The sequence below is a fragment of the Heterocephalus glaber genome, unplaced genomic scaffold (assembly GCF_053883595.1).
Source record: "Heterocephalus glaber isolate CG9 unplaced genomic scaffold, H.glaber_assembly_v1.0 deba00001744, whole genome shotgun sequence".
Classification (NCBI taxonomy): Eukaryota; Metazoa; Chordata; class Mammalia; order Rodentia; family Bathyergidae; genus Heterocephalus; species Heterocephalus glaber.
Window position 1 is genome coordinate 153,002 of NW_028258450.1, and position 15,435 is coordinate 168,436.

The following is a 15,435-nucleotide window of genomic DNA, read 5'->3' on the forward strand; positions in this document are numbered from 1 at the left end:
TTGGAGAAAGTAACAAAAATGTTAGGAATTACAGAGTGATATGTGTACAACCATGTAAATGAACAAGGTAGCACTGAACTGTACACTTTACAATCATCCATTTCATGTATGTGAATTTGATCTTTGTTCAGTGGTGCATAGTGAACAGTTTGAGCTTGACAGCCACAGTATGAATCTGCTCCTCCACTCACTGGCAATGTGACCTCAAGCAGCTAATGCCATTGAGTGGCTTCTGTTATTCACCTGTAAAATGGGCATGACCCTGCACCCATCACCCGGAGCTATGGAGAGGGGCACTCCTACATAAAACTCTTTAGCACAGAACATGGAGCACAGAGACTTGACAAATGCAGACTGTGCTTCTTGTGGGCAAGGGAGAAGTCACCCAGTATGGGCTGTATCCTGGGAGGCAGAACTCCAGAAGGTCCTTGAGTCAATTTTTCCCCTTTTAACCCCCGGCTCCATTATATGCACCAAAGAACAGGCTTGATTATTGTTGACCCAGTTCTAACCTCTGCAACTTTATTCACATGGGAAAGGAACACAGCATAGAGTTTGGAAGTACCACAAACAGTATGGAAGGAAGATGACAGAAATAACTTTTGCACGGAGTAGCAACCAGGTATGGGGAAGAATGTTGATTCGCAACAGGTTTCTCAGAGGCAGGAAGTGAGGGGCCATTCTCTACAGAATTAGGGCACTTAATGACCCTGTAATCCTTTATTCCTCTTCCATTATTCCACCTTGTGGGGCAGAAAGTGAACCTGGTACGTTGGGGGTATTCTGCCCACACCAACTTCCTGGGGTGTGAGGTCAATGTCCTCAGGAGCCACTGGGCTGGAAATGGAGAAATTCTGAAGGATGGTGGTGAAGAAGAGGAACAGTTCAGCACGGGCAATGCCTTCTCCAAGGCAAATACGCTTCCCTGTGGACATAGAAGATCACAGGTGTGGGCCAGGGTGATATTCTTTGCCCTGCACATCCCTAAGCCCAGACAATTGTGGTCATTGCACAGGGATGACCTTTAGTCTGCAGTTTGGAGTGGACTTGGAGGAGGCTCCCAATCCTGATACTGGGCACAGATCTTTGGGTGGATATTCCATGTTCACTTCTCTAGGAGATACAGTAGTTTGTAGTTTTGTTAGATTTCCAAAGTATTCAGTGGCCCCACAGGAAGTAAGGACCCATTTGTGTGTATGTGTGAGTACAAAAGTGTGTGCACACTTATGACTTAACAGTTTTGGTGTTGTTCATTTCTGATATGAGGAGAATACTATCAATCTCAGGGCTATTGTGAAGGCTAAGATACTATTGATAAGAACTCAGATTAATACCTGGCTCATATTTAAAAATCCATACTGTAATAACTGTTTTGTGTGTTTTCTCAGTGGTAGGGTGTTTCAGGAACTATATGACTCTCTCTCTCTCTCTCTCTCTCTCTCTTTCCCTCTCCCTCCCTCTTTTCTTCCCTCCCTTTGCTCTCCACCTCAAGTTCTTTTCTCCCCTCAGCCTGACATCATGAGCTTCAAGCATACACCCCCATACACACTCAAATTGCACAGAAAATTATCAATGAGACTGATGCACATGAGATGTGACACAGGCCCCACAGGATTCTCAGAAGTATAAGGAATCAATATTAGATTATAAATCTTGGGCTTGGCGTAGAATGAGAACCAAGGAACCTGAAAACTCCGACAGACACTCAGAGAGCCTCTCCCTGTACTTCAGTGATTTTTCATCTGCAAAATGATGATCCTGAGAAATCCATGCCAAGGATGGGTGCCTGGACATCCCATGTGACCTTCAAATTGTTGGAATATTGTACCTACGTGGAGGTATCTGAGGCAGTGTCCACTTCCTTTTGACATATCCATAAGTTAGGAGACATGAGCTTAGAAGTACCCAGGGAAGGCCCTAAACTGGTTCTTCTCCTGGAACAGGTTCTGTAATACAGATTTTTTCAAAACAGCCTGCTGCCTTCTCCACAATGCTCTCCATTCCTAGGACTATAGACTTGGATGCTCTTTGATATCTTCTTGGTTCTTACACTCCTTTGGCCAAGTTTATCTTTCTTTCTTCCCATAGTAGTCTGCCTTTGTCTTTGTATCTATCAGGCACTGTTTCTATGTCTTTTATTTTGCTCTTCTCTTTTCTTCTTTCTGTCCTCTTAACTCCTTGTTTCTATATGCATCTGATTCTCTCTCTCTCTCTCTCTCTCATGTGTATGTGTATCATTCTCATTTTTCACTATTGCTAATCTATATGTGCCTGTCCTTACTTCACTACTGCCCTCTCTAAATTGAAGCTAGAACTAATGAATATAGGAACTGAACCTCATCCTACCACCCACTGTTTCTAACTCTCACTGAAAACAAAGTGAGGGAAGAGGCTATTGCACTGCATCTCTGAAGCCATTGATTAAACTCTAGACCAATGACTTGTTACTGGGGAATTCCTTCCTGCCAAAAGAAAGCCCCATTGGGGTTTTCCCTGGGTGAAGCCTGTTAAACTTGATCTAAAGCTGCCTACCTATATAGCAAACTGAAACCTAACCCAATATATAAACAAACTGCAGTTGATGAGAATATACTCTTGTAACAGGTAACCAAATCTCAGCCAATCGTAGCAGTCAGACTTCTAGCAATCACAGGCTGAAAACTGCTCAGACATGTTCAAATAAGGCAAAAGCAGAGCTTACCCCATAAGCTCTTTCTATATTTCCATTTCTTTTCCTGTGTATAAATACTGCCTGCCCATATCGCTGGGTAGAGCTCTCTCAGTCATTACTGGTTCAAGATATTATCCAATCACAAGTGATTTCTTTGCTAAAATGAACTCTACCAAATTTAATTTTTCTAAGGTTTCTTTTAACAAGGCAGAGTAGAGATTAGCAAGGAAAATTACTCAGACTGTCCTCTCTGCCCCCAACCCCTCTAAGTATCTTATTTCTACTTGGGTTCAGCTCGTTCAACCAGGCACAGAAGATTCGCACCATCCTAATAGAAGAGAAGAGAAGAGAAGAGAAGAGCAGCACAATGCCAAGCACATAAATATATGCTAAATGAACCAATGAATGAATGAAATAATATAAATGCTAACTGAATGAATTACATGAACAGAGGAGTACAAACATGCCCTGTTCTATGGAGATGGCCAGAGACAACAGGCTACTGTTAAGAACACAGAGGTAAAAGCAGTCAAATACACTGCCAACACCTCCATAGCTATTTCCTTTATCCCCACATCTCCCATCAAAAGCCAACAAAGGAAGAAAAGACTACGGAGAGGGAGGAGGTCATGTGTGCCAAGCCAACATCCTACCATTAAGGTACAGCAAAGGCTTCATCGCTGTCTAAAAAATCAACCTCATTTCTAGAAAGGGGGTAGAGATGGTTGGTCTCAGATTATTGAAGTTTCACCACCTTGAAACCACAGAGACTGGTTCAGGGCTGGGCAACTTCCATGATTTTGTTCAAAGAGACCATGATTTCCGAGGCTTATGAAGGAGGTGGCTACCCAGAATTACAGTGTAAAGATGGGCAGTCCCAGAGTGCTGCTGCCATTTTGCCTCCTGGAGTTGCTAAGGAGGTGTGGAGGGTGTTGAGATGCCCAGAAGAACCAGAAGATGATATCCTTTTGTGGTGAAATGGCTTGAATTGTGGGCTCAAATCTTGTCTGAAGACTGCTAATTTGGAGGTTCTATTTATGTGAGTCAATAAATCTCCCTCTTTCTCTAAAGTACAGTAGAGGTATTCTTCTGCAATTGGCAAAACATCCTTATTAATACAATGAATCTTCTTTTCTCCATGCTGAATGGAATGCTGCCAATTTTCTGACTGGGAAATAAAATCCAACTGATGTCAATATCTGAGACTCTTATAGATGTGGAATTATGATCTAGAAAATAAACTTCTAAAATATTTTGAAAGACCTTAACTCAAATACATATGAGTTACCAGTGGAACAGGTTCTGCTTAGAGAGATTTTCTGTAAAATCTTCCAGAATATTTTTTTAGTCTGACTGGTTCATTATTTTAAGCATGCTGCTTTTGGATGGTGCAACCACTGTGGAAATCAGTATGGAGGTACCTTAAAGAACTAGGGCTAGAGGTCCCCTTTGTACTCAGCTATTCCCCTGCTGCGTATCTTCCCAAAAGAATGAAGAGAATCATACTAGAGTGATATATGTGTACCCATGTTTATAGCGGCAGAGTTTGTAATAGCTAAAACTTGGAAACAGCCCAAGTGCCCATCAACTGGAAACTGGATAAAGATGTGGGGTTTTTTTGTAAAATGGAGTACAACTCAGCCATAAAGAATGAGAAACTGAAGACATGTATAGCTAAATGGATGCATATTGAGGCCATACTTTTAAGTGAAATAAATAGGACACACGTGTAAATACTGAATAGTTTCTCTAGTGTGAGAAACTGAAAGTGTAAATAAGGATTAAAATGAATAATTCATGATTTGAAATAGGAAAATGTCCAAAGGTGTAGGGGTGGTAGGAGGGAAAGGGGAAAGGGAAGGGAAAGGAAAAATTATGAGAAAAGAAAAAAGAATGGAAATGAAATCTATGTAATTAGGGAAGTGTTGAGGGGGTGAAGGGTGCACAGGTAATGGGTAAAAAATAAGAACTAAGATAAATATAAATGTATTATATACCTAAAATGTACCAATAATAGAATTAAAAAATTAAAATTAAAATTAAAATGCTGTTTTAGCAAATTACCAGAAACATTATGTAAAGTATTAAGAGCTATTCATGTAGCATTTCTCAGGGTTTTATACCAAATCAAAAGCAAGAGATATTGGATTTGACTAAGAAATTTAAAACACACATTTCAAATAACACTATTAATTCTTGGAATCCAAAAGGCAACTCCATATGTGACCGGAAGCAGAAAGTTTTTGTTTCTATAAATAAGATTTTGCATTAAAAGGTAGAGAAGATAATGTCTAGTTCAGAAGATTCAAGAGTATAAGCATGAATATTAAGAGAAGAATAAAAACCAAGTAAGCTTTAAAAAATACATATAAAATCTTACCATGAAGATGTAGATCTAAAAAAGATTGTATTCCAAAGTTGGAGGAAACATAACTAAAGACATTCTCTGGTTTGTTAGATTTCATGTGATTCAGATAATAAGTCTACATCTGATCACAATCAAACTGCTACATTTGGCAAGCATGAGGGACATAATCAAATTGTAATTCACCTGCAGCAAAGTCATTATTTTTTACTATATTTAGCCAGATAACATATTTGATTCATAGTTTTCCTCTAAGAAGAGAACATTTGAAATTCAATAAATATTTTTAAATGTAGAGGAAGTTAAATTACAAAAACTGAAAAGAGCTATTTCTTGGCTGTATGTACCATGGAATATACATGTTTATAGCTGTATGCATACCTTTTCTTTATCAGTGTGCTATGATAAAATAAGTGTCTTCAGCCAGCAATATTTGATGACATAACTGGAAGAAAGTTAAGGTTAATGCAAGAAGAGATTGAGAAATAAACTGGTTTTCAGCTCTGTTGTGCTCTGGGTATTGTTTTACTGCCTAGTGTTGAATTTACATTTACCTGGAAACATTTCCATTTAAGTAATGTTGGACACATGGTGGCCCAGATGGCAGCCCAAATAAATATGAATTGTGTTTCCTGAGTTATAAAACAAAACAAAATAAACAAGAGTACAGAATGAGAACTAGGACACATGAATGTACCAAGATATTCTGCAGCTCCTCAGTGCTCCAGGGTAAGTTCAAACCCCTCCCCAAGCCTGCTAGGCCCTGCCCAACTGAGAGCTTCACCTTCTCTCCTTTCCTAAGTTTCACACCAGAGCTTTTTAGTTTCTGAAATGCACCAAGAACAGTGCATCTTCAGTCCCTGGGCCTTTGCAGTTACCTCTGCCTGGAATGCTCTTCCCAGTGCCTGATCAATACTCACACATGAGGTTTCAGCCTAGAAGCCAATTTCTTAGATAAATGTCTCTTCATCAACCCACCAAAATTAGTATTTCCTATTTTGTTGTTCCCAAAGCCACCTTTAGCGCATTTATTATGACAAAAAATACTACTTGCCCCTTTAAGAATTTACTTTGTTCCATGCAATCCTAAGTATAATGTGGGCATTAAGTCATTTAATTGCATCATCATGTGTGACTATTTGATGAATATCGATCTCTCCCATTGCACTTTACATGTCTTGGGTCAGACACTATGTCATTTCCTTAATGCATTCTCTGTAGCCTCCATTGGGGTACTGGCTTCAGAGTAGTGCTAATAGATGAGGTTTACTTGCTAGTATTCTTGTTTTGTTTTGTTTTCCTTTTTGAAATTAGTACATGTTTGCAGTACATGCAGTTTATTATCATCTTGAGGAGTGGGTTCCTGTACATAATACAGCTTGGTTCTTGTTTTTCATCCTCTTCCCCTTCTCACCCACCTCCATCCCTCCTCCTTCCCCATTTTCATTCTTGTTGATATTATTAACCACATCTCATTTTTATGACCATTATGTTTACATTCATTGATATTACTAGGATCCTGTACATGGCATATTTTTATTCTACTTATTTCCCCTTCCCCTCAACCTCTCCCTTTACCCTTGGACTCCTGCATCCCTTCCCATTTACAAGAGATAGATCCTCTTCTATTCCATCCATCTTTTTTGGGTGGATTTTAGGTATACATTATGCTAATATTTATCATTGGGCATTTGTACCTATACAAAATATATCTTGGTTCTTATTTTTCCCCAGTCCCCTACCCTCCCTTCAACACCTCCAACCCTTCCTATTTACAAAGACTTTGTTTCCATTTTTTCCTTTTTTCATACTTTTTTCTTTCCTTTCCTGCTTTTCTTCTACCCCTCCTACTTCCCTTCCCTGTTTTACCTTTTCTTCATATTTCACATTATTCTATCTATCTCTTATTGTGTTCTTTGTATGTACTTTTACTTACTCAAGTGAGAGACACACATGCTTTTGGTTTGGTTTGTTTTGGTTTGGTTTTTTAAAAAATGAGTTTTCTCTGATTTAGAATATTTTTCAGTACTTAGGATTAAATTCATGGATTTGTACATGCAAGGCAAACACTCTACCACTAAGCTACATCACCAACCATTTTATATTTTGTTTTGAGACAGGGTCTTGGTAAGCTGCCCAGGCTGGTCTTGGACTTGTAGTCCTCCTGCCTCAGCCTCCCATATAGCTGAGATTATAGGTGTAAACCACTGTGTGCAGTGGGTTTAGAAAGTGTGTATTTGCCAAGGTCCTACTTGCAAAGATGTGTCCTTAGGACATAGTATCACACTCAAGTCTCCTCAGGGCTGTAGTGTTGATGGCCTAGGGCAGTTGGGTTAAAGCAAGTGAAATATACCAAAGAGCTCAGTAAACAGGTACTTCCCATCTTTTGTCTCAAGGAGAGAATGGGAACCACCGTCGAGTGTCTGGGAGATGTGTAATGGGTCAACTTACCCATGGAGAAGGGCATAAAAGCTTCACTCTTCTTCAGTGCCCCCTTGGCATCCAGAAAATGATCAGGGTTGAAGGTGTCTGGTTTTTCAAAGTGACGTGGGTCATGGAGAGCAGTGCTTAGGATTGGGAATATTTCAGTGTTCTGAGGAAAGGTTACAGGATCAAAAGGTATTGTTATTCCCTGCCTTCCACATGCCAAAACATAAATAAGTAGATAAAACAAAAGAAAGCTGAAAGAAGCTTTCCCTGTTGAGAAACCAGTAAGAGGTTGAGATGGGAGTTTTGAAAATCAAAGAGGCTCACACAAAGATATGGGAGCCCAGCTAGGCTCACCTTGGGGATGATGAACCCTCGGAAGTGAGTGTCTTTGGTGACCACGTGGGGCACACCAGTGGGTAGGAGGTCCGCAAATCTCTGAATCTCACAGATGACTGCCTCGGTGTATGGCATTTTGGTTCGGTCATCCAAGGCTGGCTGGCGGTGTGAGCCAATCACCTGTTCAATTTCCTTGTGGACCCTCTCTGCACAGAAAAGGAGACAATGAACCCCACACCACAAAGGCACTTCAGCAGTGACCTTGTTTTGTTTGAACCAATGAGCCAGAAAAACCCTAAAGAATGGGTTAACCATTCATACTCTTGAAGCACTCAGCTGTGGCTGAGGGAAAGAGGGAAAAAATCAAGAATACTCACCCTTTAAAATCTAGTAAATATTATGTTATCTCCCCACCTGCACAGCTACACACACACAGACACGTACGCACCCCATAACTTTGCATGGAATTTGTATTAAGAAGTCCAAAACTCCTCCTCTAAAATGAAAAAGAAATGCACTAATACTTATTATTCATGCAAATGGATCACTGGTAGGTCCTAAAAAATACAACAGCGGAATACATCAAAATATTAATCTGTAAAACACTGGATGATAACATGAATTCATCCATCAATCAATCAATGGCTAAATCAATAAATGAAAATACTGATGAATGAATGAGATAAACAAACCAGTGAAATGAATGTATGTATTCAATTTATATGTATGTATTCAATCATATTTGGATCAATGAACCTATTAATACATGGTTCATAAACAAATCAATAAACTACTAATTGATGGTAGCACCACTCCCAGCTCAGAGGAAGAGGTTTCTGGGCCACCATACCATCACTCCCAGTGCACAGGAGGTGAGCAGCGTAGGTGCCTACAGCACACACACACTCTTCACCACCGCCCCCCCATCAAAATGAGAAGAAACATAAATAAGTCACACAACCAGACTTCCAGATCACCTAGAGCAACCCCAAAGGGAAATGAGATGGAACACTCTGATACTCAACCACCTGGACTCTCTGAACTGGCAACAAAAGAGGATCTGGAAAAAATGAAATCACAAAATTTCTCAGATAACAGCAGAGATTGTGCTCATATTGCAAGACATGATTAATAAATCTAGAGAGGAGCTGAGAAACATGATGGAATCCCAACATAGGAAACAAAAGGAAGCCATAAAACAGACACAAACATATCTCCAGGACATGAAAAACTCCTTTGAAAGTCTATGTAGCAGAATGAGCCAATGTGAGGACAGAATTTCAGATATAGAAGATAAGATTGCAATTAGTGACCAGGAGAAGAAAAATTGCTTCAAAATTGTAAGGGACCACAAGAAATCAATCCAGCAGCTGCTACATGATGCAAAGAATAACGTTAGACTGATTGGAGTCAATGAAGAAACAGGAGAGAGTTCAGATTACATAAAAAACTTTGCAGAAGTAATGGCAGGAAACTTCCCAAGCACCAGAAAAGAACTTGACATACAGATCAGTGAGGTATATAAGACTCCAAGTAGCTGTGATCAAAAAAATCTACACATAGGCATACAATAGTTAAGATTCCAGAAACCCAACAGAAGAACAAAGTTCTACCAGCAGTTAGAGAAAAGAAACAAATCACATACAAAGGAAAGCCCATCAGAATCACAGCAGACTTCTCAACACAGACCCTCAAGGCAAGAAGAGTTGGAGTGATGTATTGCAAGCCCTAAATGAAAACAGCCTGCAACCCAGATTGATGTAGCCTGCAAAATTATCTTTCAAAATTGATGGAGAAACAAGATACTGTCTTGTCAAAGAGCACCTTAGGAATTTCATGAATACCAAACCAGCACTCCAAAAAATTTCAGACAAATTCCTAGGAAAAGCCAATGAGGATCGCAACCCCAGGAATCCCAGCAGAATGAATCCATAAGTGCGACAAGAAATTAAACATAAAATAGGAAAATCCAACAAGCAGAAAATGTCATGACAATGACAACTCAATATGTATAAGTCATAACCATCAATGTTAACGGTCTCAATTCACTAATCAAAAGAAATAGACTGGGAGAATGGGTCATGAAGCAAGATCCAACAATATGCAGCATACAAGAAATGCATTTAATTCAAAAAGAAACTCATAGACTGAAAGTTGAAGGGTGGATAACAATACGCCATGTGACAGAAACCTGAAAAACAAAAAGCAGGAGTAGCTATCGTCTTTGCAGATCAAGTGGATTTCAAATGAAAACCTGAAACACTCTGGTCCCAAGAATTTCAGATAAAGGATAGTCAACTTGTATGTACAAATCTATTGTGAACATGTGTTTTCATTCCTCTTAAGTAAAAAATTTTTTTGGCACTGGGGATTGAACTCGGGTCCTTGTGTTTGTGCAGCAGGTGGCAAAACCACTGAGCTAAATCCCTGGCCCTCAAGTAAAAATTTAAGGACAGAACTGTTGGTTCCTAACAGTAATACTACAAATTTCTATATTGTTTTCCAAAATGGTTTTATCATTTTACATTCACATACACATTAGCAGTATTAGTAAGTTCTAACTGGTTCACACCTAAGCTGACATTTGTTTTTTAAAACTTTTAACTTCATCTCCCTAATGAGTGTATAATTCAATCTTGTTATTGTACTGATTCATATATTTTATTCTAGTGTTTCACACCTTTCCTTGTGCTGTACTGGCTATTTATCAACTTCCTGTGTCTACTTTTTAATTGGGTTGTCTATTAATGAGCTGTAAGAGTTCTTTATATATTCTGGTCATAGGTTATATGCATTATAAATATGGTCTGTTTAAGGACTTCTTTTCATTTTCTTAATGATGTTATTTAGAGTTCCAAATTTTGATGGAATCTCATTTATGAATTTTTTTCTTTTATACATTATTTTTTTATATCCTAGGAAATTCTTGCCTACCCTAAATTCATAAACATTTTCCCTTATAATTTCTACTTAGAGTTTTATAGTTTTAATCTTTCTTATTTAGGTTCATAGATCCTTTCAAGTGTTTTTTATGTACGGAAATAAAGGGGTGAGTTTAATTTTTTACATACACATACCAAGTGTTCTAGTGCAATTTGCTGAAAACACTATCTTTTCCTCAGCTCTTGAACTGAGTTTATGTTCTATAAAATGTTAATGTTAATCTTTTAAAACTCAGTGGATCATATATGTGTGGTTCTATTTTTAGATTCTCTGTTTTATTCCAATGATCTATATGTTGTTCCTTATATCAACACTGCCTTGATTACTGTAGCTTTAGAGGAAGTCATAAAATTAGGTAATAAATGTCTTCCAACACTGTTATTTTTCTTTTTACTTTTCGACATCCTTTGTGCTCCTACATAACTTTTAAATTTCAATATCCAATTCTTCATTTAGAGCAACTCTACATAGACTTGAAATTTTACATATACCTTGTGTTTTCTAATACTGCTAAATTCAAAGGGCTCCAAGAGATTTCCTAGTATTTTCTCTATAGATGATCAATTCATCTACATATAAAGATTTTACTTCTAACTTGCCAATCCTATCCTATTGTGTCATTTTATTTCCAGACTATTTTGGTTTGGGCCTATGTTTCAAAGTTTAATAGATAGATGAAGAGTAGGCATATCTACCCTTGTTCCCCACCTTAGGGAGAAAGCATTGTATCTTCTCCATTCATAGAAGGCATTTTTGCTGGAAGTATGGAGTGCATGGCTTATCTGCTGAGAAGGTTTTGTTCTACTTCTAGTCTCCTGACAGCTTTTACCACGAACAGCTGTAGAATTTAGTCCAATACTTTTTCTCCAACTACTGATGGGATCATATGACTTTTTCCTTTCCTCTGTTAAAATGATGACTTTTGGAGGTGGATCTTCCAATGTTGAACCAATACTGCCATCCTTATAATAAAACCACTTTCTACATTCTGTCAGATCTGACTCTAATAGTTTGTTTTGTTAAACAAGTTTTTATCTATGTTCGTACTTTTTTCTTCTATTATCTTTATCGAGTTTTATTATTAGCAAATGCTGATTTCCTAAAATGGGAGAAGTGTTCCTTCTTTTTTCAGCTTTAAATGTTTGATATAATTCATCAGTTAAAATGTATATGAGCCTGTTGTTATGATATAGGTAGGTTTTCAAGCTAAGAACATACTTTCTTTAATAGGTGCTACTCAAATTTTATATTTCCTCCAGAGTCAGTTTCATTAATTTGGCTTCCAAGGTAATTCTTGGAAGTTGTCAAATTTTATTTCAAAGAAGATTTTTGTAATAAGCTTTCTATATGCTTTTAAATTCTGTAAAATCTGTGGCAATGTCTTCTAGATCTTGATATTGTAATTTTTAAAATTTACAGTTCATGTTGTGTAATAGGAAGAGAAGGTCTAAAAGGAGTAGGGGAAGTGGGAGGGGTAGGGGAAATAAAAGAAGGGAAAAGAAAAAATATGAGAAAAGGAAAAAAATGGAAACAAAGTCTTTGCAAAGAGAGAAAGGTGGAAGGGGAGAAGGGAGGACAGGGGAAGGGCAAAAAATAAGAACCAGGACACTCATGTAAAGGTACAACATCACAGTGATGACTGTAACTGTATTTTATACCTAAAATGTACCAAGAAACTTAATGGAAAAAAACATATGCAAATCAATCAATGTTAACACTATATCAATACAACCAAGAACAAAAAACATATGATCTTCTCAATAAATGCGGAAAAACCATTGACAAAATCCAACATGCATTTCCGATAAAAACCTTACAAAAAATTGGAATAGATGGTCTCTACTCAATCTGATATAAGCTATCTATGAAAAACCAACAGGCAATGTCATATTAAATGGTCAAAAACTGATATCCTTTACACTAAACTCAGGAACAAGACAAGGATGTTCACTATCACCATTCCTGTTCAATATACTTGTGGAAACATTGACCAAGACAATTAGACAAGAGAAAGACATAAAAGGAATAAAGATAGGAAAGGAAGAAGTCAAATTGTCATTATTTGCAGATGACATGATATTCTATGTAGAAGACCCCAAGAATGCCACCAAAAGTCTTCTAGACTGAATAGGCAAATTCAGGAAAGTAGCTGGGTACAAGGTCAACACACAAAAATCAATACCTTTCCTCTACATGAACAACAGACTCACTGAGACAGAAACAGGGCATACAATTCCTTTCACAATAGCATCCAAAAAACTGAAATACCTAGGAATTAACCAAATGAAAGAAATCAAAGTACTCTTCTCTGAAAACTATAGCACTCTGAAAAGAGTGTTTGAAGTTGATATCAGAAAATGGAAAGACATCCCTTGCTTCTGGGTAGGAAGGATCAACATAGTGAAAATGGCCATACTTCCAAAACTGCTATACAGATTTAATGCAATCCCAATGGAAATCCCAGCACTACACATCATGGATCTTGAGAAAACAATCCAAAAATTCATTTGGATCAAAAAGAGACCCAGAATCGCAAAAGCAATTCTAGGTAACAGAGACATGGCAGGGGGTATCACAACCCCCAACTTGAAACTACACTACAAAGGTGCTGTGATAAAAACAGCATGGTACTGGCAAAGAAACAGACCTGAGGACCAGTGGAACAGAGTAGAAAATGCCAAAACAACTCCAGACACACTCAGCCATCTCATCTTCGATACAGGAACCAAAACCCCTCACTGAAGGAACAAATGGTGCTGGAAAACTGGGTTTCAACTTGTCAAAGATTAAAACTAGACCTATATCTCGCACCATGCACTAAACTAAAATCAAAATTAAAGATCTAAATATTAAAATAGAAATGCTGAATTGGCTGTAACAGAGATTAGGTAGAACTCTTTTTTTTTCTTCAATTCTTTTATTGGTACATGTTAGGTATACAATATGTTTACATTCATCACTGGATGCTTGTACCTGTACATTATGTATCTTTGTTCTTATGTTTTCCCCCATTACCTGTGCCCCCTTCATTCCATCCACCCTTCCCTATTTACACAGAATTCCTTTCCTTTTTTTTCTTTCTCATAATTTTTCCTTTCAGTTCTTTCCTTTCCCCTTCCCCTCCCATCACCCTTACCCCTTTGGACCTTTTCCTATTTCCAATTATCAATTATTCATTTTAATCATTTTAATCCTTATTTACACTTCCAGTTTTCACACTAGAGAAACTATTTGGTATTTACACATATGAGTCCTATTTATTTCATTTAAGAGTATGGCCTCAATGTGCATCCGTTTAGCAATAAATGACTCTAGTTTTTCATTCTTTATGGCTGAGTAGTACTCCACTTTATTAAAAACATACATCTTCTTTATCCACTTTCCAGTTGATGGGTACTTGGGCTGTTTCCAAGATTTACCTATTACAAACTGTGCCACTATATACATGGGTGCACATATATCACTGTGCTGTGATTCTTTTAATCTGTGTGGAACATACCCAGCAGGGGAATAGCTGGGTCAAATGGGACCTCTAGCCCTGGTTCTTTGAGATATCTCCATACTGACTTCCACAGTGGTTGCAACAGTCTGCACTCCCACCAACAATGGAGAAGGGTTCCTTTCTCCCTGCACTACCCTGCCAGCATTTGTTGTTTGTTGATTTCTTGATAGCAGCCATTCTCTCTGGGGCGAGGTGAAATCTCAGTGTTCTTTTCATCTGCATCTCTCCAATGACCAGTGATGTTGAACATTTTTTCATATGTTTATTTGCTGCTTTTACTTCTTTGTCTGAGAAATGTCTGTTCATTGCAGATGCCCATTTTTGAATTGGGTCTTTGAATTTTGGGGGTCTGATTTTTTTTCAGTACTTTATATATTCTAGATAGTAGTCCTTTGTCTGAGGTACAGCTGCTAAACATTTTTTCCCACATTGTAGGTAGTCTCTTAGCTCTGTTGGTGGTTTCTCTGGCAGTGAGGAAGCTTTTTAATAAGATGAGATCTGAGTTGTAGATTCTCTGTGCTAGTTCCTGTGCTACTGAGGTTTTGTTCATAAAGTCTTTTCCTATGCCAGTGTCTTCAGGAGTTCTACCTAACATATCGTCCAGCAAGTGTAGTGATTCTTTGTTAATATTTAGATCTTTAATCCACTTTGATCTTAGTACATGGTGAGGTAGAACTCTTGAAGACATTTGTGTAGGAAAATATTTTATGAAAAGTGGCTGGCTCCATCAGCTTGCAACCAGGAGAGGCTAGGGACCAAGACAGGCTGGCAACCAGTACAGGCTTGGGACCAAGACAGGGTGAGGTGGACCCCCCTGGGCAAGCCCACCAGACCCAGGTTGGCCAGGTGGGGCTGGGCAGGATGAGCAGGGCCAAGTGGGGCCAAGCAGTTGCAGCCTGACTGGGACCTGTTTCCTCTAGCTTGCTCCACCAGCTTGTGAACAGGAAAGGCTTGGGACAAAGACAGGGTGAGGTGGATTCCCCTGGGCATGCCCACCAGCCCCAGCTTGGCCAAGTAGGCACCTCCAACAATAGGCCCTGCCCCCCCTTGCAACCCAGCCTCTGGCCTTCTGGCTGTGCAGCTACTTGGTTCCACACTGCAGGGGCACAGGGGGACATAAAGGCCATTGTCTTGAGCTGCAGAAGTGAACAACACAGAGAGGGCCTCTCTCAGGCTCCATGATGAAAA

At 38.6% G+C, this 15,435-nt stretch overlaps 1 protein-coding gene across 9 annotated transcripts in view; it reads right to left on the bottom strand.

Annotated features, from left to right (window-relative positions):
- Window positions 1–490: 490 nt before the first annotated feature.
- LOC101700457 (cytochrome P450 2B4) overlaps window positions 491–15,435 on the bottom strand; it is a 32,660-nt gene continuing 17,715 nt past the window's right edge. For 2 of the 9 annotated variants that reach the window (XM_087200551.1, XM_087200549.1), the window contains exons 7-9: window positions 7,821–8,008; window positions 7,488–7,629; window positions 491–925 (exon numbers count right to left, since the gene is read on the bottom strand). In XM_087200551.1, coding sequence (XP_087056677.1) covers window positions 735–925; window positions 7,488–7,629; window positions 7,821–8,008 — 521 coding nt within the window. In that variant the 3' untranslated portion in view covers window positions 491–734. Of the gene's footprint in view, window positions 926–3,051; window positions 3,840–5,417; window positions 5,482–5,590; window positions 5,669–7,487; window positions 7,630–7,820; window positions 8,009–15,435 lie in introns of those variants that run through there. The other 7 variants (XM_087200548.1, XM_087200547.1, XM_087200556.1 and 4 more) reach the window with 6 other exon arrangements.